This window comes from Andrographis paniculata, unplaced genomic scaffold (assembly GCF_009805555.1).
Source record: "Andrographis paniculata isolate CXL003 unplaced genomic scaffold, ASM980555v1 Contig10END, whole genome shotgun sequence".
Classification (NCBI taxonomy): Eukaryota; Viridiplantae; Streptophyta; class Magnoliopsida; order Lamiales; family Acanthaceae; genus Andrographis; species Andrographis paniculata.
Window position 1 is genome coordinate 836,442 of NW_026137380.1, and position 23,733 is coordinate 860,174.

At 32.0% G+C, this 23,733-nt stretch overlaps 6 protein-coding genes across 8 annotated transcripts; 2 read left to right on the forward strand and 4 right to left on the reverse strand.

Annotated features, from left to right (window-relative positions):
• Window positions 1-338: 338 nt before the first annotated feature.
• LOC127258776 (uncharacterized) lies at window positions 339-3,456 on the forward strand. The gene is made up of 7 exons (XM_051285802.1): window positions 339-815; window positions 1,324-1,658; window positions 2,021-2,173; window positions 2,321-2,413; window positions 2,755-2,813; window positions 2,980-3,073; window positions 3,169-3,456. The coding sequence occupies exons 1-7, from the start codon at window positions 374-376 to the stop codon at window positions 3,382-3,384; spliced, it is 1,392 nt and encodes a 463-aa protein (XP_051141759.1). The 5' UTR covers window positions 339-373; the 3' UTR covers window positions 3,385-3,456.
• LOC127259054 (uncharacterized) lies at window positions 2,748-5,671 on the reverse strand. 3 transcript variants are annotated; one of them, XM_051286286.1, is made up of 6 exons: window positions 5,564-5,671; window positions 4,764-4,869; window positions 4,258-4,355; window positions 3,877-3,998; window positions 3,515-3,774; window positions 2,748-2,868 (listed from the first exon to the last, which is right to left on the reverse strand). In XM_051286286.1, exons 2-6 carry the CDS (start codon window positions 4,867-4,869, stop codon window positions 2,855-2,857), a joined length of 600 nt encoding a protein of 199 aa, XP_051142243.1. In that variant the 5' UTR covers window positions 5,564-5,671; the 3' UTR covers window positions 2,748-2,854. The 3 variants fall into 3 exon arrangements, with proteins under 3 accessions (XP_051142243.1, XP_051142320.1, XP_051142186.1); XM_051286363.1 differs by lacking the exon at window positions 2,748-2,868 and adding an exon at window positions 2,947-3,092; XM_051286229.1 differs by lacking the exon at window positions 2,748-2,868 and having other exon boundaries at window positions 3,166-3,774.
• A 917-nt stretch (window positions 5,672-6,588) lies between these two features.
• Window positions 6,589-7,487, forward strand: LOC127240498 (dirigent protein 22-like). Its single transcript, XM_051259248.1, has one exon. The coding sequence runs from the start codon at window positions 6,756-6,758 to the stop codon at window positions 7,293-7,295; it is 540 nt and encodes a 179-aa protein (XP_051115205.1). The 5' UTR covers window positions 6,589-6,755; the 3' UTR covers window positions 7,296-7,487.
• A 129-nt stretch (window positions 7,488-7,616) lies between these two features.
• On the reverse strand, window positions 7,617-7,976 carry LOC127246654 (uncharacterized). Its single transcript, XM_051268152.1, has one exon. It carries the CDS (start codon window positions 7,974-7,976, stop codon window positions 7,617-7,619), a length of 360 nt encoding a protein of 119 aa, XP_051124109.1.
• A 1,475-nt stretch (window positions 7,977-9,451) lies between these two features.
• Window positions 9,452-12,939, reverse strand: LOC127240418 (protein kinase STUNTED-like). The gene is made up of 9 exons (XM_051259137.1): window positions 12,545-12,939; window positions 12,252-12,331; window positions 11,284-12,034; window positions 10,960-11,208; window positions 10,725-10,885; window positions 10,564-10,643; window positions 10,347-10,494; window positions 10,117-10,266; window positions 9,452-10,026 (listed from the first exon to the last, which is right to left on the reverse strand). The coding sequence occupies exons 1-9, from the start codon at window positions 12,732-12,734 to the stop codon at window positions 9,787-9,789; spliced, it is 2,049 nt and encodes a 682-aa protein (XP_051115094.1). The 5' UTR covers window positions 12,735-12,939; the 3' UTR covers window positions 9,452-9,786.
• A 7,390-nt stretch (window positions 12,940-20,329) lies between these two features.
• On the reverse strand, window positions 20,330-21,769 carry LOC127246662 (ubiquinol oxidase 2, mitochondrial-like). Its single transcript, XM_051268165.1, has 4 exons — window positions 21,669-21,769; window positions 21,274-21,532; window positions 20,993-21,173; window positions 20,330-20,826 (listed from the first exon to the last, which is right to left on the reverse strand). The coding sequence occupies exons 1-4, from the start codon at window positions 21,767-21,769 to the stop codon at window positions 20,330-20,332; spliced, it is 1,038 nt and encodes a 345-aa protein (XP_051124122.1).
• Window positions 21,770-23,733: the final 1,964 nt, after the last annotated feature.

Below are 23,733 nucleotides of genomic sequence, written 5' to 3' on the forward strand. Positions count from 1 at the left end.
TCATGAATCAAACTATTTTCACCGTTCGAAATATAAACCCTAAATTCAAATCAAATATACCAGCAAAAGAGATAATCAATACTACATACATATGGCTTACGGCTTACCCTGCGGCAACGCGATCAATTTACTTCACGATGTCAAAATTTCACTAAGAATTTGAGAGTAGAAGAGATTATTGTAAACTGTATGCAGCAGGTCAGGCCATGGATTCGAGCTTTCTATACACGGTTGCGATGATTTTTTTATTTTTAATTTAGTTTATTATTATTATTATTAAAATAAATAATAGTATTGAAATTAAAATATAAAAATAAAAATTAAAACAGAGTCGTTATTTATTGTGTCCGTCCATTCATTCTTGTTCAGTGAAATGGTTATGGCACAGAGACAGATTGCTCCTCCTCCCTTCTTCTCTTCCGTTCTTCCCGTAAAAAATCACAATCGCAATCACAGAAGCTTTAGGTTTACGTTTCGCGTTTTCTACACACCACAGCACAACAATTTCAATTTGAAGAAGAGCTCCTACTCGAAAATTTCATCTTCGAAGGAGGAGGAAGGGGAGGAGGCGATTAAAGTTGCATTTGCGAGAGCAAAGGCATACAAGGATTCGACACAATCCGCGCCCCTGGAGATTATTGAGGAGAAGAAGAAGAAGAAAACTACCGGTGGAAACGATGATGATGGTGATGGTGAAGGGAAGAAGGATGTTCCTTTGGCTGTTAAACTTGCGATGGAAAAGGCAAAGGAGTATAAGAAGAACAAAGAGGAGGATGCCAATGGCGTCGGAGCTCAAACATTTGATTCAGCTTCAGGTATTGTTCTTCCTCAATATACTCTTTGCTTGTGCAATCATATTTCAGGATAAAAAACAATTTCTTATATAAAATTTTATATAATCAAAATAAATTTTTTTAAAAAAATATCTCGTTGTTTTTATAATACAACTATGTTATTATTGAATATTTCAATATAATGCATTCTTTTTTTTGTGTAAATATTTACTAACGTTATGTTATAAAATTATTCGTTTACTTTAATTTTTATTTAGTAGTTGTTTAGATCGGAGTTTTTGGAGATTTTTGGAAATTTGAAAGTTTAGAAAAAATAAAAAATTAATATTTAATTTGATGTTTTGTGAAAAAAAAAAATGTATTTGATGTAATATTTTTTGAAAAATAAATAGTATTAAATGACTGAAAATGGGCTGTTGCCCTTATGAACAACAATGCATCTTGCATTCGTATGATTTTGAATATATTTTGTGGTTAATTTTCTATTGTTTGTTACATATAATCATTTGGATCTTTATATTGCTTCAAGGACTTGAAGAAAAGATCGAAGAAAATCTTGCTAATAAGCTATCTATAAAAAGTAACAGTAAAAAGGGCGAACTTTCCGTTTCAAGTATTGATTTTGTGGGGCTCGGCTTCTCGGACAAGAAGACCGGCCGAGGTTTGCCCCCGGGTTTGGTTCCACAATCGGACCCTTTTTCGAGAGGGAAGTTGCCTGAAGTGGAAATACTCGTCGGCGATGCAAGTAAGTTTGGTGATGATGCATCGAATTCAATCCCGGCAAAACAAGAGGATGTTGATCTTTATAAGCCTAAGGTTTCGACTTGGGGTGTTTTTCCAAGACCGAGTGACATTTCAAAAACAGTTAGGCATTCGCTTTAATATGCTCCAACTTATGATTTTCTTTGGAGAAAATTGCAAAGCATATCCCTATGTATACCTCATTATCATTTTTGTTCTGTGTTTATCTCGCTCGTAAAATATTTACAAAATTTGTTATTTATATCTTTTAGCTACGCGTGATGTTCACACTACGCACGGCCAAAGGATATAAATAGCGACTTTTGCAAACATGTAAAATATATTTTGTCAGCGAGATAAATACACGATAAAAGTGATATTGAGGTATACATGAAAGATATTTTTTGCAATTTTTCCATTTTCTTAGTTTGTATTGGTTGTAGTTAATGTCTAAAGGCTAATTCATCGTTTTTGTTTGTGGAAAGTACGGAGGCGGGAGAACTATACGCCCCGGTGAAGCACTTGAGTCGGCTGAGGAGAAGGTCATCAAAGAAGATCGAACAAAGAAGTTGGTGGCTGCCTACAAAAGCAAAATTGGTCTAAACATCGACCGGAAGCTGAAACTCGAATGTGAGAAGGTATTATTGAACAAATTTTGTTTTTTTTCGTAACGAACATGTTATCTCTAGATTGTTCGATGAAAGTGCGAATGCAGCCTCGATTTGCATCGATAGTTAGATTTATGATCAAGATTCTCTTCTTAGTTATAGCGATATCGTACTTAGGCATTGAGCGATGGCGACACATTAATGGATCTTGGAAGATTGAAGGAGGCGATGCCGATTTACGAACAAGTCATGGGAAAATTAGCATTCCAGGTAACGTGAAAATATTTTACCGTAGAATGAATAATAGTTGTTAAACGAACTGGATGGCTCGCGAGCCAAATTGAACCTGACTTGTTAACTACACAATTCGACTCATTTATAGAGATGGACTACAATTACTATTTTTATAAATGAGCCGAGCTCGAACCACTGTTTTAGCTCGAATCCTAAACGGGTCGAGTATAACATATTTGAGTCTAGCTCGAACAATAATACTCGAATTTGTTCAGCTCGTTTAGTAATTCTATGTAAATGCACACAATATAACGATCCCCAAATATGCAAAATTTTATTCAACTTGTAATCAATCAGTATTACATACCTTATTGCAGACTGAGCTCCATGGATTAGCAGCCTTGCAATGGTCTATATGCCAAGACTCACTCAGCAGGTCATCCTTTCTTTGCCAATTATATACTATTTTCGACATTCTTATTCTTCAAAACCTGTGTGCCGATCAAAACCAGTCATAGAATAGTTCCTTTCGGACAATCTAGTTGAACTTTATTGAATTTTGATACAACAATTGTGACGAATAACTACTACTTATTCAACAGACCTGACGAGGCACGTGTGATGTACGAAAAACTTCAATCACACCCAAGCCCTCGCGTGAGCAAGAAGGCAAGGCAATTTTTCTTTGGTTTTCAGGTACATCACGCCCAATAAGCTATTGTACATTCAAAATATCACATCAAATATTTATTTTCAATCTAGCGTATCATATTGTACATATATTTTGACAGGCAATGGAAATGATGAAGGTTTCTAGCTCAACCGGTTCATCTCTCGGCACTGGCTATCAAAACTATTTCGAAGCATTTGTCGAGGAGAAACCGAATTATCTATTAAAAGAGGCTCAAGTGGATGAAGATGGATTGAACCAAGCCCTCCCATATGTTCTTTTCCTGGCTTCACCTATTCTTATGGTGTTGCTAATTGTTGCTTCTAAGTTCCAATAAAGTATTTAAACCTCGTGTCGAATGCTTATACTTACATTTAAATAAGGTCGAAATATGATACCGGATTTTTTACTTTTTTACAACAGCCCCTCCCAAAGGAAAATATTTAACTAGTTTAATTTCAAATTACCTTCGAGTAGAGGAGATTCGTCGAGAAGTAACTGAAGTTGGTTGTGGTAGTTTCCGAGGATGTTGTCTGTTGTAGTCGAACTTGGATCGGCGCTCCCATCTGGGGTTTCGAATTTCCTCTTATGTTCTTCGTAAGAATATTTCAATGCATCGGTTGTTGAAACAGATTGTACAGATTCGTGCAAAAACTGGAACTTGGTCCTTGTTTCCTCTGTTTCGATCAACTTTTCCTTTAAACTAGTCGGGAGGCATGCCAATGCACTTGAAACGAAAACAAAAACAATGTAGGTAACGAGTGGGAAACATCAAAACAGAAAGAAATGATGATATCTAAAAAAATTAATTGAATTGAAATTTATTTACCTAGTAATCCCTCTGACAAGACCCCAGTTGTACCCGGAAAAAACTAATTCCTTAAAGCCGACGTTGAACCCCTCTTGAGCAGCAGCTTCTTGTCCAGCAATGAGGCCGTCGCGATATCCTATCTGGCTCACCAGAAATGACAGGATATATAGCATGAGAATGAATATAGGAAATGATGCATTAGGGTGTGTTTCTTTTATATTGTGAATTGGTTTTGGGGTTTGAGAACATAAGATTTGAATTAAAATAGCATTTTATATGATATCTTGAATTAAAAAAATGATATTTAGTGTAATATATTAATGAAAAAATAGCCGTTTGATTTTATGGTTAAAAAAGTGATGAATTGCAACAGCAAAGCCAGATGCAATTTTAAGATACCGTATGGAATTGATTTCGCCTTTTCTCCCACTCCCTATCGACATTCGCTTTGTCAATAGAATCTCCATCATCGTACCATGCATCGTCTGTATCAGTTTCTGAGAACAAGAAAATCAATAAATTTAGGTGTTTTTTAATCACCAATAATTTTTTCAAAAAAATATTAATACATCAAATACCCAATTTTTTACAATTCCTAATATTTTTTCAAGACTTTCAAATTTTCTATCTATATGGAAGTTTGTGATAAAAGAGAGGCCTCACATACATCCTTGTATGGGAAAAAAATGCATAGAAATCAAAGGCACTATAACACGATATAGAACCAGGCTAACTTAGGAACACTATTTACTAAATGTCTCATCAACTATACTATTCAAAAAATGCTCGGTGTAGATCATCATAATTCATAGTAATATTAATAAATGGATAAAACCGGAACCAGAAACACAGAAAAGAAGACAATCGTATAAGCAGAAAAAAAAAAATGGCATAGAACAACTTGCCCACTAAATTGTGATTTGCTTGGGCTTCATGTGATTCTCTATTCATCTCTGCAGCCGCCGACTGAATAATTTCTGAATAGAGCTCATTACCAATGCTCCCAATCATCTGTGTATCACTTGAAAAATCATTCATGGAATTGAACAACTAATTGACATTCTGTAACAATGTTCAGACAACCTATAATAACAATTGGAAAGAACAAACACAAATGGACAACATATCACAAATGAAATGCCAGTTTGATTTACTAACAGCAGAAAATGAAATGCCACAATTAACCTGAAACTTTATCCAGGAACAAATGGAAGTATGTGAACAAGTCCAAAAAGAAATTTACACATACTCTACTACTTATAATTTATTTTTTTCAGTATAAAAAGTATTATATCCAATTCTTAGTTTCCGAGCACACATCAGGTACAAAAACTTCTTCCATTCGAAACATCAAATAAAAAGCCACCAATTTCTACTGAAAATTTTCTATTCCAAAACATCAAACATACAAAGCACATCCAAACACGCCATTGGATAAAAATAAAATTAAAATATATATATATCAAGAAAGTTATTCTAAACTCATAAGCATTTCATCGAACAGATGGTGACCTGTTTCGCGAAGCTACCCATAAACCTCGCCTAACACAAAATTACCATAGTATTCCTTCCATTACTGATTAAATGATTGGGGTTTTGCAAGTGAAAGCCATGAATCAAACTATTTCCAGCGTTCTAAAGTAGAAATCTTATATTCAAATAACATACACCAGCAGAGGATTATAAAACCACATCTGTAGCTTACCTTGTAGCAAGGCAACACGATCAAATTGATTTGTGCCTCTGCGGGAGAGAAGGAAAGGAGCAACGATTGAGTGGGTGGGAGTGTGTTTTATTGAGTATTTTATTTGGGCTTCATAGAAAATTTTGGGCATCAGTTAACAACTAGTATATATATATGCAGCCCCAAAAGTTTAGGCCCAAAAATAGAAAATTTGGGCTTCAGTTAACAACTAGTTGGGAAGCCCATATATATTATATTTAAATTTAATTTTTTATGAATAAAATATACTCTCTCTGTCCAATTTCTAAAAAGTATATTTTGTACCGATTTTTTTAAGATGATTGTCTTTTTGTCATAAACAGACAATTTTACCCTTAATTGTATTGTAGAAATTAAAAATAATATATTAATGAAGGGTAAAAATATAAAATTTGTATTTAAAAAAAAAAAACCATAACAGGACTTAGTTTGTAGACGGATGGAGTATAAATAATATAAAATAAAAACAAAATTTTGATATTAGTTCGGTAAAAGATAATTCTTTGTTATTTTTTATTATTCAAATAGAAAATATTTATTTTTTTTTAGTAAATATATATAAATCTCACAGTTTATTATGGGTGTGTTTGTTTGGGGATTTGGATTTTGAGTTGGGATTTGAATAGTAAAAGTTTTGAATTTGAATAGTTGTATGATGTGATATAAATAGGGTTTGATGTGATGTTTTGAATGTAAAATTGATTTTTAGTATAATATAAAAAATAAAAAATAGGTGTTTGATTTGATATTTTTGGGGGAAAAAATTGGATGAATAATGAAAATCCACCAAAATCCTTCAAACAAACACAACCTATAAATACATTCAATTTTTTTTAAATAATAAAAAATGAGATATTTAAAATAAAAAATAATTAAAACATAAAATAATTAAAAATATATATATTAACCCATCCTCGCAAAACCCCTTTTTTTTTCTTGTTTTTTTAAGAACATCGTAATAGATACTTGTATTTATTTTAATCCAAGCAACCCAAAAAGCACCCCCACTATCATTTATAAACAATCATAATGCTGTAAAAGAAACCAAAGTTGGAAGTATATTTTATTACACCTGCCCTGCATTTGTGTTGTGTGTGGGATCAATAATTTCATCCCATCCCTACAAATTAAAGTGCCTAACTTCAGACACTCCCAAAAGCTTCAACCTTCAACAATGTCTTCTCATTACACTCTTCCTTTCACCCAAACTTCCATCTCCATCTTCCTCCTCCTCCTCTCAAACTCAATCCCTTATTCCGCCGCCGCCGGCCGACCGGAAAAAACCACGCGACTCCACTTCTACTTCCAGGACGAGGTGTCGGGGAAGAACGCCACCGCAGTGCAGATCACCGGAAAGGGGCTCGGATTCGGCGCAACGTTCGCGGTCGACAATGCGCTGACGGAACGACCGGAACTCAATTCCGACATCGTCGGACGAGCACAGGGGATGTATTCAAACACAGCTCGGAACGACTCGGCGCTGCTGATGGCTGTCACGTTTGTGTTCACGTCGGGGAAGTACGACGGGAGCAGCGTCAGCATGCTCGGAAGAAACCGCGTGTTTGACCGCGTCCGGGAGATGCCGATCGTCGGCGGGAGCGGAGCGTTCCGGATGGCCCGGGGCTATGCACTGGCAAGCACGGCTTGGTTCGATCCCGAGACCGGGAACGCCTGCGTCGAGTACAATGTTACTGTGGAACATTTCGACGTCTGAGTTCCAAGCCCGTGTTTTGTCGTTCCGTTTCTTGATGTTCCTCGATTTTCTTCGACCTGCTCAAATTTAAACAATAATTCCACTGCAACAACAAAATCAAATGCAACAATCAAGAGACACCAAATCGCGAAACTTACTGATCATTCAAATTCCAACGATATTTGGCACCGAACAAAACAATTACGCTACAACTAAAAGTCACTCGTATATATAAATATTTTCAATTTATAACTACGATTGCTTCGATTCGAACCTCCAGAATATGCATAAGATTTTAAGTAAAACATAAATCTCAAGAAGCTTCAGCATAACCAAAACTTATTAAGTAGCTTTATCTGCAAGAGGCTTATCTGTCGACAAAGAAGACTTTGCAGACTTCTCCGGAAGTGCAGCAGAGCTCGTTGCATTTTCCTCTTCGATAAGTTGGTGCAGTCTTGCTTGAAGAGTTCGTACACTGTCTTCAGTTCTGCGGAGCTTTCTCCATCTATAGGTCAGCCACAACCCGAACCCTCCATATACTAGGATGTAAGAACCCCACACGTAGGGATAAGTTTCGGCGTGTTCTTTGATTCTGCGATAATGCTCGTCTATTTTCCCTCCCCATCCAGCAGTTGCAGAGCTTCTTTCCTGAGGGTTTTCGGCAGTTTGCGGGCTGTCTTCTGCTTTTGGCTCAGTCGCCATTCTTCACTGAGCCGTCTACCTGATAAATTGATAAAATCATCACATTACACGCAATTCAAATTAATGTATCACATAGCCTGTTTGCACATTTTAAAATTTTTGTCACCATTCATCCGTAGTAACTTTTTCTTTTAAAAAAAAAAGATTCAAGTGGAATACTTTTTTCCTTTTAACAGACTCTCATATTCAATACTAAGTTTTCAAAACTTCTATCAAAACTGAGCAATTTCTTCAATTTTGGATTTGAAAAGAAGATGGGAAGAATATTGTCATATCACTTTTGGTTATCGAGATCATTGGATCGACATCGGACCAGGCAAAGGCAACACTGCACCAAATTTAATTCCCCAATTACATTATCATATCATTTCCCTACCATTCTTGCCATAAATTTAAGATATTCTTGTTTGGTTCCAATATGATCATTCGTGTTCTTTTGATTCTATGTAACAAATAATAATCTCCTCAATGATAAAAACTCAAGTCCATAGCACCTCCATGTATCAATCAACACATAATGCAGCAATATTCGAGGCTTTTAAGACAAGCGCTTGTTGAAATCCATTGAAATGATTAAATACGGTGAACAAACACTCACACAAAATTTCCGTCACTTTATATGGTAATTTCATAACAGAAAACACTCGAACAATATAATTGAATTAACACGACAAAGAAATACTAGCAATTGCCTGTAAATCCAAATTGAAATAGCACAACAAAATACACACAGACAATCAGCCATATCCTGATGCTCATAACAGCAAACAATTCAAGGTAAGTGCAAGGATTGTACCTGTAGAAATCCTCCGACGAAGCTGAATAAGAAGAAGACAATAATAACGAAGAAGCCGGTCCTGATCGCAGATGTGCCGAAGAAGAAGACAGCGACGACGAAGCTAGGGCTAAGAAAAATAGGAAATGAGCTTGGCCCGGTTTCTGCCCCACCCGACCCAAAACCCTTATGGGTGAGTTTCGTTTAAACCAACTATCTAATGGGCTAGATATTTATAACCCATATCGACGAACTCGGGTTTATGAACCAAATTTGACTGTAATCTTAACTGGCTATAGACTCTTTTAACCGGCCGAAAAAAGAATTGTTTATCTGAGTTTAAACTTCGAAAAATTAATACATAAAATATTTAAAATAACATGCTACAAATTCATTTAAAATACACACAATTTTTCTAATTAAATATTTTAAAATTTCAGTTTATTCCCTAATAAAATTTGATTTTATTTTGTTATTGATTTGAACAGAAGTTAAAATATGATACCTCGGCTTAGGGGAACGGTTGCAATCAAATGCACTTTTTAAAGTATTTTGTACCGGTAGTTCCCAACTTATAAAAAATATACTCCCTCTGTAACTGTAAAGATATTTTTATTAGTCTCTTATATTTGTTGTATTGATGTTACCACGATACTTATGTACACTCGAAGCCATGCGACAAGTTTTTAACAAAATAGAAGGAAGAAAAGACCATCAAACAACTTCAAATTTCTAACAAGATCGATCAATCGATCCATCATTCCAGTTTTTTGACTAACTTAATGTACCTCAGCCTAGGACGAGACAACGACTACGACTAAAATCGATACTTCAGCTCGCAGCTCGTCATTCTTACGATACTTCAGCTCGCAGCTCGTCATTCTTACATAACTTCTACGAGCGACATTCCAAGAATCGCCAGGCAACCTTATTTGTCGCAATTCGCGGTGGAAATAAGTGTCGTGTATTGTAAGGGGTTCATTTTTATCATGTACAGATTCTAACCGAGATTGCATGCACGGAAGCAAAGTTTTTTCAGTCGAAGCTCGATGACCTGCTCCATCTGCCTCCCAAGTAATCCTCGACCGAGATGCTCTGTTCAGTGCTGCTAATCGACGCTGAGTCGTCTTCCAGGTCGAGGAGTGCGAGATTGATGAACGATTGGATATTTGTCGCGGATTGTTTACCGCTGACGACGCTTAAGTCGTCGTAATTCTTGGTTTCCCGTCTCGCCCATTCGATCAATTCCGGATCGCCCTCGAGGAGTTTCAGAACCTGTTTGAGCAAAAACGATAGTCGCGTCGTCATCAGTCCATTACATGTCGATGTCGCTCGTTAAAATAAATGAAATTATAATTGGCTTACGACGCTCATTTCGGGACGAGACAGGGGTATGCTCCGGATACACAACATTGCGGCGAGGAGCATCGTCTCGAACTGATTGCAGTCGTAAGAATCAGACAAGTTCGGATCGCGAAGCTCTGAAACTGCGCTATCCTTGAAAATATTCTTCGCCTGAAATACGTTTTCTCGGATATTAGACGAAGAAACGAATACGATTTACGATTAGTCGTCGGGAAGGGATATACACTTACCCACATCACCAAGCTTTGTTGGCCCTTTGGTAACCCGTTATCGATTGGCTTTCTTCCGGACAACAGCTCGAGTAGCACGACGCCGAAGGCAAAGGAATCGACTTTTTCGTTTACTTTTCCGTGCATGAAATACTCGGGAGCCAAGTATCTGCCGTGGAAGAACTCTCATTAGAAATTCGTCGATGACTACGAATTTAAATGAGGATATAAAACTCACCCGAATGTGCCAGCAACATCAGCGCCACAAACGTGACTCGAATAGTTTGAAGCCCGTGTAGCGAGACCAAAATCACACAACTGAATTACCAAAACAAGAATTTGCTCGTATAAATACAGCACATGAACGAAACTGGAAAGAGAATGGCTGAAATTACACACCTGAGGTTCAAAATCATCGGAAAGGAGGATATTCGAAGATTTTACATCTCCGTGCATAATTGGTTTGTCTTGTTTGTGTAAATGGTCGAGTGCCGCCGCAACTCCTAAAGCAACTTTATACCGATGCTCCCAGCCGAGCAAAATTTCGTTATTCGCAGTACCTACATCAAAAGGCGCCGTTGCTAAGAGTGATGAGCGATGTTCGACATTCCACAGAAGTAAGAAGAATGCGTACCATGGAGATTCTCTTCCAAGCTCCCTTTGGCGAAAAGATTGTAAACTAGAAGCAATTTATCTTCCTCGAAACAGAATCCGAGTAACGATATAATGTTCTTGTGACACAAAGATGTAATAATTTCAATTTCAGAGGTAAAATGCTTCAGAACATCTTCGGATGGCTTTAGAACTTTCACTGCTATAAGATTGTCTCGCGGTAAAGATCCTCTATAAACACAGCTGCTGCCTCCGCTTCCGATCAAATTTTCTGAGATTATAACTGAAGATTAGCTAACGAGACCTCACGAAATAATACAGAACTAATATATGTAAGAGAACAAACCAGATATAAACTTATTTGTCGCCGACGAGAGTTCCTGGTAGCTGAAAACTCGGCATATTGTCGAATACTTCTGTCCTAGAGCCTTGAGTTCTTCTGAGAAAGCATTGGACGAACACGGATGAGAATCCGAATCGGCAGAGTGGAGTATAGCAGCATCCTTATCTGGTTCCTTATCTGAATGACATTCATCCTTTTCAGGGGGAGGAATATTTTTTCGATCAGGGTATATGGCTGCAACGGATTGTCGACTAGGCCATTTTAACATTCGTTGAACCAGAGACGGTGTCTTTGGTGAAGAAGCTTCAGCTGATCGTCGGCTGTGTAGAAGCATCCTCCGCAACAATGGCCATCCTGATTTACATTGGGGCGAATGTGTTCTAATGGGCACCAGAGCCATTGGAAGATTCTCATTCCCTGCTAACAAATCATCCTTTGGTGGCAGACTCAATGGGCTTTTAGGTAATGCCTTCCTCTCGAATCTCGATTCCAACTTGCCGTGATGTCCGAGTAATGAGCCACTGGAATCATTTGATTCTCTGTGGAATATGATCTTCCCATTTTCTACACATAGAACAGATACATTCTTTGGAAGACTCTTGGCACAATACTTTGCCACAGAGATCCTTGATTTAATTCTGTGATGGATTTCTGAAGTACCGAGGATTAAGCTCGTCGCAGCACATGATTTTGCCTCCTGCGATAGGAGTTTCCGAATCGGAGATCCTTTACAGACCTTAAGCTTTAAATCAATCTGCAGAAGGAGATGGACAATGTAGGTACTCAAATTATTAGCCACATTGCCTTCAAAAACCAGGAAAAAAAGGATACCAAATCAAGGCTAAAAAACAAATTAAATGCAAGGATTGAAACCAAATATGTCTCAAAATTGTCTGCAGTTCAAATCGATCCAATTGAAAACAGTGAAGATCGGATAATGCAGTACAGAAATTATGAATGGCAGAAAATACCTGTTTCAGGCTACAGAAACCTTCATATGCAGACAACATTGAATTGAAAGTCTTCATCAACTCAAGCAGATTCGATGTATCTACTCAACAAAATCAGAAGAAAATTTATCTCAATTGAATTTCCACAATAACATACAAATTTAGCGAATTATAATCTACAAACTCAAACCACAGCGCGCATAACCCCTAAATAGCAAAACACTAACTCAACACAGCAAACCACGCCTTCAAAACTCCAACAACACCAAACAAATAAACAAAATTAAGAACATGAACACCAAAAAATTCCTCACCAGCCTTGGGATCTATGATGTGCAGAGCAATCACGCGGTCGCCGCTCTGCGCAACCTTCACTAGCGCCCAAGTCAGCAATTCCTTACTCCGCGTATCGAGCGTAATTCCGACCACCACGACTGCGCCTCCTCCGGCGTCCGGCAACCCCTCGCCGTCAATAACAGCAGAATTCTCGCCTCCGCCCGTCATTGTCGCGTAGAAGAGAAATCAATCAACAAGCAACAGCCACACACGCTGCAAAACCCCACTACGTCTTGTGTCCCCGACTCGTCGCGGATTGTCTGCCTCCGGCGTTCGTAGACCAGACGTTATATTCTCTCTCTTCAACGTCTCTCTCTCTCTCTCTCGGTTTCCTTCCTTCTTTTCTTTCTTCCCTTTTTTAGCGAATATATAATTATTGTATAAAATCCATATCGCAATTTCTGGTGATTAATAAAAGAGATTCGTTCATAGATAATTAAGTTACGCTGCCGCGGTAGTCATTCAGTGTGGCGCGGACTACGTGGACCCCACCTTTGTACCCAATTATTCAGTATGAGGTATAATAGGCTTGTTTGTTTTGTATCTCGTTTTTAGATATAATTTGTGGATATTTTTACGAAAATTAGACCGTAAGAAAATTAATGCTTTGCCTTTTTAGATATAATAATGTTTATATTATACATTATATTTTTTAATAATATTTTTATTGAAAAATAATGAGTGAACTGATATGTAATATAATAAGTATTTTATAAGATATAAAATTATTTGATGTAAGATTTTTTTAAAAAAAAATTAATATTGACAAATAGTATAAAAAATTTCAAAAATATTTATGTAAATAATGTGATTTTCTTTGAATATATTTTTATTTAAAATCATTCATATTAAATAAAATATATAGTATATAATAATAAAAGGAACATAAAATATTATAGTAATAGAATAAATGAGAGACTGGTCAAACTTTAAAAAAAAAATAATAATAATAATAAATAATAATATTGTGAAAAGTATTTTATAAAACTATATCAAAATATATAGAATATAAATATAATTAAACATTATATATTTTCAATGTTAAATATGATTAAATTCAAGAAATGCATATTTAATGAGTAATTGAAGTGCTACTATTAATTGAGTGAGTAAATATATTGCTTTAAAACACAGGCACTAACTTGGATGATCGATTTCTTTGACTGCATTGAATTCTCAGTCATAAAATCAAATTTTATTAAAATTTATCTACAGATTAATTATAGTATATATTCTATTGACTATTATAATATTATATGTACTCAGTTTATATATTATATTTATATTATATTAATATAAGTTCTGTACAATTAAATTACATTTTATGTGACATCTATCTATATTTGACATGTCATTTGTGAGAACAAAAGTAAATAATACTTTCTCCGTTCCATGATTTAACATTTTTTACTATTCTAAAATAGTAGTCTTATTTCCATAAATAACTCGTATCACCGTAAAAATTATTTATACTTTTTTATTTTTATTACACAATTATTCTTATTTTTTACACTGATACACTCATAAGGGCAAAAAAATCTTTTATTCATACTTTTTATCCACTATCCATGTAATATCAATGTTACTTAACTCTTGTATTTATGGGAAGGAGGGAGTATTATTTACCATTATAATATAGTATAGATGATGTGAATAAGTGAGTTTGAATGGACAAAAAATTAATACCCTTCTCTCTCTATAAAAAAAAGTGTTATTTTTTTATTTTTTATTTTTTATTTATCCTAAAACAAAAATATTATTTTTGATTTAGTAATTGTGTTATCTATATAACATAATAAATATATTTACAATTTATAATTTATTATACAAATATTATTATTTTTATATTATACATTATTAATATGATTATTATTATTATTTTTCTATTAATTTGTATACATACCAATAAAATTAATATTTAAAAATTTACTTGCAAAATACAAACAATAATTTTCTTCAGAGACAAAAAAAAAAAAAAAAATATAATAATTCAAATAAAAAATATATATTTAGTATGATATTTTAAAGAAAAAAAATTACATACTAATAAATAATGTAAAAAAATGTAAGAAAAATATATAAACAGAGAGCCTTACACTTATTCTTCTCACCGCTTATATATTTATCTCTAAATTAGTGTATCTTCTTTTATCAATTTTATTTTATTTTATTTTTTTTATACAGTATATAACTGTATTATTATTTAAAATATATATTGGATTTTTATATAAAATACTATATTCAATAATTAATTGAACTAAAAAAAACACACACACTACTTTATTATTATTTTCTTAATATACAAGTATTATCTGAATCTGAATCCGTGAATAAAATTAAATGAGTAGAAAAATAGTGAAGAAATTTTGTTAGTTTAAAAATTCAAAATTCAAATATTTCAAACTTGAAATTAATGCATTTAATTGAGTTCCTCTTTAAGGTTACATTGCATAGAGGAATATACATAGAAATCAAAGCTTAAATAAAAATAAAAATAAAAATAAAATATAAGATATATGGTGTTTGAAAATTTAAATTATTATTTATCATGATTTAGAAATTTCACAAGCTTCATAGAATTTTATAAAATAGTATGACATATAGGATGGGATACAATATTTTGAAAAACACAAAGAATTCTGATGTAATTTAAGAAAAAATATATATATATATTGTACAATTAGTTTCTAATATACAAACAAGTTAAATGTAATTATTAATTCATATAAAATATATATATATATATATAGTAAAATGTATTTTAAACAGTATTGAACTACTATCAATTTTGTTTAAAAAAAGGCAGTAATGATGTAATATTGTATTAAAAAAAATATGAATTTGAGATTTTTAAAAAGTATAATAAAATAAAATAATAAAAATAAATACATCAAACGAATACGAAGTTTGTTATTTTATCATTTTCAACCAAAATCAATACTCTTATAAAATATTGTATCAAAATATTAATTGAACAAAAATTTAAATCAAATTTATTTCACATGATAACCAAACAAACCCCTTAGTACTTGTTTGTTTGGTTTGCATAATTCTCTAAACTTTTTACTATTTAATTTGCACTATTTTATACTCTCTCCGTCCATTTTCCAACGTCATAAGTGATATTTACACGTTTTTTTAGGTAATTAATTTTTTGATTATAAATTGGCAAAATAATCCTTTATTTTGTGTACAGATATAAAAAAAGATAAATAAAGTAAAGATAAAAAGGTAAATTCTATATACAAAAATATAAAGAATGACAATCATTTTTTGACATTTTAAATAAAAAAATAGAATATTAGTTCATGAACGGAAGGAGAATATATATAATATTAAATTAATAATATTCAAATTGTTTTTCTTTTTAAAAAAAATCCAATGTATATTTAATCAAGAAATATAAATAAATAAAGCAACAGTCTTACTAAAATAACGAACTAAAGGGAATTGCAATGATTTGTTTGGTAAAATAATAACAAATTATTACTCCCTTCGTCCAATTGAAAGGTTACCATTTTCCATTTTTGTTCATCCTAAAACAATGTTACCATTTCTTAATTTAGTAATTGTACTACCTACTTCACATAATAAATACTCTTTCAACTTACAATATATTATACAAATATCATTACTTTTATATTACGGTATACTAATAGGGGTATTTTTATCTTTTTACTGCAATTCAATATAATATTAATATTAAAAAATCTACGTGCAAAAAGCAAACGCCACCTTCGTGGCGGGCAGGAGGAGTATTATTATTATTATTATTATTATTATTTTAGAGGATGTTTGTTCATAGAGTTAAAGTGATTCTCATTCTCCACTTTTTGCCTATTTTAAGAATAAAAAATCAAATAAAATAATTCAGTATTTGCACTCAATTTGTGTGACTTTATGCTTTCAGTGAATGGATGGAAAGAAGTATACAAAAGTCCCAATAAAGGTATAAGTAAAATCAAAGCAAGGCATCTTTCTCCATATTTTAAGACAAAAATGATGATACTGTCATCATTATGATCAATTTATCAAATTAATAAATAAAATTTTTCAACGTTGTATGGTTTTTATTTTTGTAATAAATTTATTAGCTGGTAAAAAAATTTCTAATCAATAAAAGTATTACTTATTATTAATTTTTCATCTAATTGGATACTGATTTGTTCAATCAAATCCCATCTCACTTTATGGTAATTAGTGTAGCAAAAACACTATTTATAAAGGCTTTTATCATGATACTAATAAAATTTTACTGTGTTCTTGTCGTTTTTCTTAATATTTTTATTATTTGGATTATATTTTTTTTTCAAATATATATATAAATAATTTTTTATTTCACAAAAGATCTTATTATAAGTAAAATAATTAATAATAATTAAGAATGTGTTAGTGAAAATAATTATCATATACTACAAATAATTTTATATCACAATTAAGATAACTAATTAATTTAATTATAATAAAAAAATATACATTAAAATTTTAAATTAAAGTGTATAAATTTTTTTTCCAAAAAATATAAAATTGACAAAATAAGTAGAACATGCGAGAAAAATAAGCACAGTAACTGAGACATAGAGAGTATTATTTAATACATAATTCAAACTAAAATTCCTCACACTAGCCAAAAAGAAACACACCCGGTAAATAGGTTCCAAACAATATAAATAAATAAATAAATAATTACAAACCGACAAGCTTAAGGTAACATGTTTAATATTTTTTATACAATTTCACATATCTAATATTAAAAATAAAAATAAAAATTATATTCATTCAAAAATATATTTTGAACACAACTAAAATTATTTATTATAAATGAGTTAAACATAAGTTTAACTTAGAACTAAAAAAATAAAAAAAATATATATTTTTTTTATTTCATAAAACATTACATCATTAATTATTTTAATATCAAATTCAAATCAAATTTGTTTTAAACCAATCAAAAGCAACACATTTTAAACATCATTCATTATTTCTTTATTTAGAAATATAATTATACACTTCAATAATATTTTAAATTTTATAATTTATAATTTTCTTTTATTTTAATTATACTATTTAGTCATATAAATCTTAATTTATAATTAATTTTATTAAATTATAATAGTTTTTATTAATATACTTTTTAATTATTTAATAATTACGCAATACACAAAACACTCTGTGCCTAAATCAAAGTAGACAAATTAAGTGGGATAGAAAGAAGCAGTAGTATATTATCATACACTTCATTCATCCTACTCCAAATTATCAATTTTATATTTTAGTAAAAGTAATCATACGCAATACCAAAATACAGTTAACTTTTACCTAAATTATAAATATATCATTACACATACAATTATTTTTTACATAAACTTAAAGGGCAAAAACATTAAAACCTCTTACGCACTTCCACTAACTAATAATATACTATTAACTTCGTCCGTCTTTAATGATCACATTTACTTTTTGCGTCATTGTACTTAATATTAAAAATATTATTATATTTGTATAATATTTTGTACAAATGTTATTCTATTAGTATTATAAGACACTAATAGAAGTATTTTTACATTTTTTTAACTTGTATTACGTTTTGATATAATAATTAATATTCAAATATCAACATGCAAAAAGTAAATAAGACCCTCAGAATCGGACGAATATAGTACTCCCTCTGTCCCGGTGCAAGGTTGTCGTTTACTTTTTGCACGTAGATTTTTTAATATTAGTCTTATAATGGGTTGTAGTGAAAAAGACGAAAATACCCCTATTAGTATTGTGTAATGTAAAAGTAATGACATTTGTGTGATATAGTGTAAGTTGAAAGGTTATTTATTATTTTAGGTAGGCAGTACAATTACTAAATTAAGAAATGATAACCTTGTTTTAGGAAATGAAAAATGACAACATTTTAATGAGACGGATGAAGTATTATTTTTTAATCTAATACTTCCTCCGTCCGAATATAATAGTCTTGTTTACCATTTTTGTCCGTCCCAAAACAATAGTTTCATTTCCATAAATAATCATATCACCGTAAAACTATCTCTACTTTTTCATTATTATTACACAATTGTCACTATTTTTTACACTAATATACACACAAGAACAAAAATGTTATTTATTTATATTTTTTACCAACTATTAATATAATATTAATATTTTTTAAATCTTGTATCCAACACAATAAGACGACCTATTGGGATGGAATAGTATAAAACTCCAAAAGAGTAAAGGTGTGTTTCTTTTGCAAAAAATTTGGTTTGAGTTTGATATGAAAATAATGTTTGATAAAATATTTTGTGAAAAAAAAAAATAATTTTTTCGAAAAACGCAAAGTCAAAATAGTAAAATTTGAAAAAATATTTCTAAAGGTACATACCTTAAATATTGTAGATAAGTACGTATACGGTGAGATTGTGCGGTGGTGGTGCATGTGGACAGTGGGTCCCATACATCCACGCGGGTCGGTTTAACGAACCATCGACCCGCCACATGCCTTTACTGCTCAGTGGGGCCCACTCTCCTTTTCATACAACTGATAAGTGGCACTCTTTTCAACTGCTACTCTTCATTTTTTTAATACTAATTTTCAAAATTAAACAATTTATATTATAAAATAGGTTGTATTCATTACAAAATAAATTGAACAGTTAACTTTAAAATATCTATCATTTATAAAATCATAAAGAGACCAAACAAATAGAACAAAATTAAACAAAAGAAAAAGAAAAAACATTATGAGCCAAATGCAATTGGATTCGTCATTATATTTAATTAAAAATATTAATAATCAATGGAAAGAGATATTTTATTGAACAGAGAGGACATGTTGCCGTGCAGTAAGTGTTGATGAAAATGATGGTCCATTATTACATATTCATATATATATATATATATAATTTATTTATTTTTATTTTATTAGAATGCATGTGTGCTATGTCGTTTAATCATGTGAGGCATGTCGTTTTGTTGGCTGCGTTTTTGTGCGATTGAATTCGCTCCACTGCATGTGCAGTATGTAGTGCATCCTCACATTGTTTGGTGTTGGGAATTAAAAGGACATAAAAAAAGGACCCAAATGGAATAATATTACTAATTAAAGCAAGATTCACTACAAAATGAATAAAAAAAATAAAAACAAGTCAACACATTTTTTAAATAAATGAAAGAAAAAATATATATATATTCAGCCTCACATTGTTTGTTTAGTACTATTTTGTTTTGAAAAAAAAAAAAATATATGTAAAGGAAAGAGAATTGTGTAAACAATACTCATGCCATTATTCAATTGTGTGCTCATTTAACCGGACACGGATTTAAGAAAAAATAAGTAAAAATAAATTTGAATGACACCTAAGAAAAAATTAGAAAAAGTGGTATTTTTTACTTAAAAACAGAAACATGAATAAATTTGTGACATCTTAAAGAAAAAAAAAAAAGTAAATTTGAATGATAAATGGAGTATAAAAATAATGAATATATGTAGTATGTTAATTTTTTTTGGAAAAGATGTTGAAATGTTTTTGTAAAGAAATTATTATTTTTAATTATAACTTGCATATTATCAAAAATATATGCAAAAAGTAAATAAAAAAATATGTTAATGAAACTTTACATACACCAAGCGTGGGCTAAACAGAAAAATATAGTCCAGTAAATTACTGCCAGTAGGGCCCAATTTATTCCGGGCCGAGAAATCCATCCCACAAATAAGAACTACCCAAAATGGGCGGGCCGAGAAACTCGCAATATAAAAGCCCAATACATCAGTGATACCCAATCGGCGCGGGGTAGTCCTTGAGGTTCCGTCCCTGGCCATGAATGTCCGACGCCAAATGATTGACGTCGCGGTGGTGCGCCTCGTCAGCCCTAACCGCCGTCACTACGTCCCGGAGCGTCGCGCCCGGCGGCAGCCGCCAGTAATCGACGGCAATCGCCGGCGCCGGAACGTTCTCGATGTTCCCCTTGTCCAATTCCTCCAGAAACGACGTGTACGAATAAATCGCCTCCTCCTCCAAATAGCCGACGATTCTGTGCGCAAGTTTGGGCGACATCAGGTACGCCATGAAATAGGCGTTGAAGAAGATCCCCTGGACGGCGATTACGAGCGCGCGCTCGTACCATTGCGGCTGAGAGACTTCCATGAAGGTCATGAGGTGCATCCGCTCGTTCTCCGCCTCTTCCAGCAGAGATTTGATCCATCCGCCGCTGCGCTCGAAGCGGCGGAGCGATTTGCAGTGGAGCAGCATTCCGCCGACCATGCCTGTGGTGAGGTAATTTATATTAGATTAAATTTATATTATCTAGATTTCGTTAGATAATTTGGTAAGATTTACTAGATTAAATTATCATTTGAGTCTATCATATGAGATTGTATTGTTAATGATATGCAATTTGAAATTTGAAAATCAGCGAAAAAAATGTGATACCTGGCACGGCGGCGACCGTTTCGAGCATGACTGCGCGGCAGCCGTAGCGGCGGCGGAAGAAGAGGTCGGTCGGTAATCGCATGGCCTTCACCGTCCAGAAGGCGAGTTTGTCGAGGAACGTCTCCGGCGAGTGGTGCTTTTTCAGATCTATTGAGAGATCCGCCCTGTAAGTCTCCCATGGCTGCCGTGTTCGTTCATATATATAATCACCCCCCAAAATTACAAATCAAATCAAAATCACTGTAACATCAGAGAGTAATTGCTCGTATGAATATTGTTACCCTGAAGCAGGACCACTTCCATTCGGAACCGTCGTCTTTGACGAACTTAGAGGACTGAACTCCCCAATAACTGACTATGGCGTCCTTGCCGGCGCCATTACTGTCGTCCTTTTTGTTTTCCTCGTTCTTATTATTATCCGAACCTAATGTGCTGTTGTTCCGACGATTCATTGCAGCACCACCGGAGATTGTCATCCACGCCGCCGACCAATTGGAAGCGGTGGTGGCGCCGCCTGTGAAAAACTGATACGCCGGCGGCCTAACAGCACGAGTAAGTCGATTCATCATTAACACCATAACCTTCTTCTTCGATTCAGATCATTAAGTTAAAGCAATAAGAGATCAGATTGAAATTAGGAATTTGAATCGAATTGGAGAGTAGGGATATGCCGTACGGGTGGTGTTGTGTTGTGTTGGCATAGGCGTAGTCGTAGACGTAGGCGTAGAATGAGTTGAGTAGTGCAGAGCCATCTTCGGCCGTGAATGTCTTACGCATGCAACCCAATTTATTGCATGAGAATATTTACGTGGAAATTGGAATTAGTAGTGCGCTAGAGGAATAAAAAATTTAAATTTAAATAATTATTTAATACAAGATGAATATGCAAAATGCCTATTTGGTGCTCTCTTCATTTCTGGAATATTTATACTCCCTCCCTTCTTGGGCGAAAATAGCTATGTACTATATTTTTAATTTATATAAAAATTTAAAATATTTTGATATTAATATGTGATTATTTTTTAATTAAACTATGAAAATGATAAAAATAATACTTTATTATTTTATTTGAATATAATATTTTAATATAAAAATAGAGTATATATGTAAAAGGATAAAATAAGAGTAATATGATAAATTTATTAAAAATAATAAATTATTTATTATTGTTAAAATAAAAATAGATGAAATTATTTACTATAAGAATTATGCAGGATAATGGACGGAATATTATATTGCAAATTATTAATAAAATTTGGATGTAATTATACTGAATGATACATCTAATGTGATTTTTTATGACAAAAGCTTTGCTCTGTTATAAAAAATTATATATATTTTTTTTAAAAAAAATTAATATATTACGTACATTTATATTATTTATATAATTCTCTATTATTCATATATAAAAAAATTCAAATAAAAACACAAAATAAACACACACATAGTGACGTTGTTAAAATACACCAGACAAAGTTGTGTATTTGAGATTCGTGAATGATATAAAATTATGGAAATACTTATTTATTTTCATTAAAAAAAATATATACCTACGTATGTGAATACAAGTTTGAGTGACATAAAAAGTATTGTCTGAGTGAGACATGTTGGGCTAAATTCATTGTAACAACTAATTGTTTTAAGATTGCAAGAGTTTATTGTTAAATAAGTTTAACAAATAAGATACTATTTAACAATTCCATACCAAAAAGCGCTATAATTTATTGAAAGGTCGGTGAAATTGGCCTACAATAGTCAAATCAACAAATACTATTATATAATAATAATAATAATAATAATAATAATAATAATAATAATAATAATAATAGTCTATAAATAAAAATACAAACAAATACTAATATAAAAATAATAATAATAAATAAATAAAATTGACATTACTGTACATTGTACGTTACTCCTTTCAGTTCTGAAAGTGAGTCTGGACCAGTGGTCCATGAACCAAACTTCAAGTTATGTATTGGTCTTTTTTTTTTAATTCAAATATTATTGTTTTGTAATTTCACCGGAAAAAATATAAATACTGGAATACATTAATCATGTTTATTTGTCACATTTTAAATAATAAATAAATTAATAAACTTGGATTTTTTTATTTTATTTTTATTTTTCAATTAAGCAGTGAAGCCCTAGAAGATTTGCAGTTTCATTTGTTTCTATGTGCTTTGTGGTATATTAATTATTAATAAGAGGACTTTTCACATTAATTTCGTTACAATTCCATTTAGTGTTTGAATTCAAAATTGATTAACTTTCAAATCTGTGTAATAACTTAAATAATTTTTAAACATTTGTATTGTATTTGACAGGAGTAGACATTAGTTTATATATATATATATATATATGTATATGCTTGAGATGAAGGGTTTTGTTTGTCTACAATATTTTTAGGCATAATTCACCATATATATATATATATATTATCATTTTATAAAATAAATATTTAATATAAAATATTAATTTTATATTATTGACATGATTGATGATGATATTTTATACCCTAAATTAAAAAATTCAAATAAAAAAATTAAACAAACAAATCCAAATAGTTTGTTTACTTTCATTTTGTTACTTATTTGCTATTGTTTAATTTACCATTTCAAAAAAAATCATATGAATTTTTTTTATAAAAAACATTTGTGTCAAATTATGATTTTTCACTCAAAAAAATATTCAAATTAAATAATTTTAAAAAAACACACACACATATAGACATCATTGAA

Bases quoted from the DNA above. Each gene is read 5' to 3' on its own strand.
- LOC127258776 (XM_051285802.1), top strand. From the start codon at position 374: ATGGTTATGGCACAGAGACAGATTGCTCCTCCTCCCTTCTTCTCTTCC. The intron at 2,414-2,754 runs GTAACGTGAAAA...ACCTTATTGCAG, and splicing joins TGGGAAAATTAGCATTCCAG to ACTGAGCTCCATGGATTAGC. The intron at 3,074-3,168 runs GTACATCACGCC...ATATTTTGACAG, and splicing joins AATTTTTCTTTGGTTTTCAG to GCAATGGAAATGATGAAGGT.
- LOC127259054 (XM_051286229.1), bottom strand. From the start codon at position 4,869: ATGATTGGGAGCATTGGTAATGAGCTCTATTCAGAAATTATTCAGTCG. The intron at 3,999-4,257 runs GTATCTTAAAAT...CTGGTGAGCCAG, and splicing joins GGCGAAATCAATTCCATACG to ATAGGATATCGCGACGGCCT. The intron at 3,775-3,876 runs GTAAATAAATTT...TTTCGTTTCAAG, and splicing joins CTTGTCAGAGGGATTACTAG to TGCATTGGCATGCCTCCCGA.
- LOC127240498 (XM_051259248.1), top strand. From the start codon at position 6,756: ATGTCTTCTCATTACACTCTTCCTTTCACCCAAACTTCCATCTCCATC.
- LOC127246654 (XM_051268152.1), bottom strand. From the start codon at position 7,976: ATGGCGACTGAGCCAAAAGCAGAAGACAGCCCGCAAACTGCCGAAAAC.
- LOC127240418 (XM_051259137.1), bottom strand. From the start codon at position 12,734: ATGACGGGCGGAGGCGAGAATTCTGCTGTTATTGACGGCGAGGGGTTG. The intron at 12,035-12,251 runs GTATTTTCTGCC...CTCCTTCTGCAG, and splicing joins GTTTCTGTAGCCTGAAACAG to ATTGATTTAAAGCTTAAGGT. The intron at 10,886-10,959 runs GTACGCATTCTT...CTTTTGATGTAG, and splicing joins CTTGGAAGAGAATCTCCATG to GTACTGCGAATAACGAAATT.
- LOC127246662 (XM_051268165.1), bottom strand. From the start codon at position 21,769: ATGCGTAAGACATTCACGGCCGAAGATGGCTCTGCACTACTCAACTCA. The intron at 21,533-21,668 runs GTACGGCATATC...TCGTGCTGTTAG, and splicing joins AACACAACACAACACCACCC to GCCGCCGGCGTATCAGTTTT. The intron at 21,174-21,273 runs GTAACAATATTC...CGAACACGGCAG, and splicing joins GGAAGTGGTCCTGCTTCAGG to CCATGGGAGACTTACAGGGC.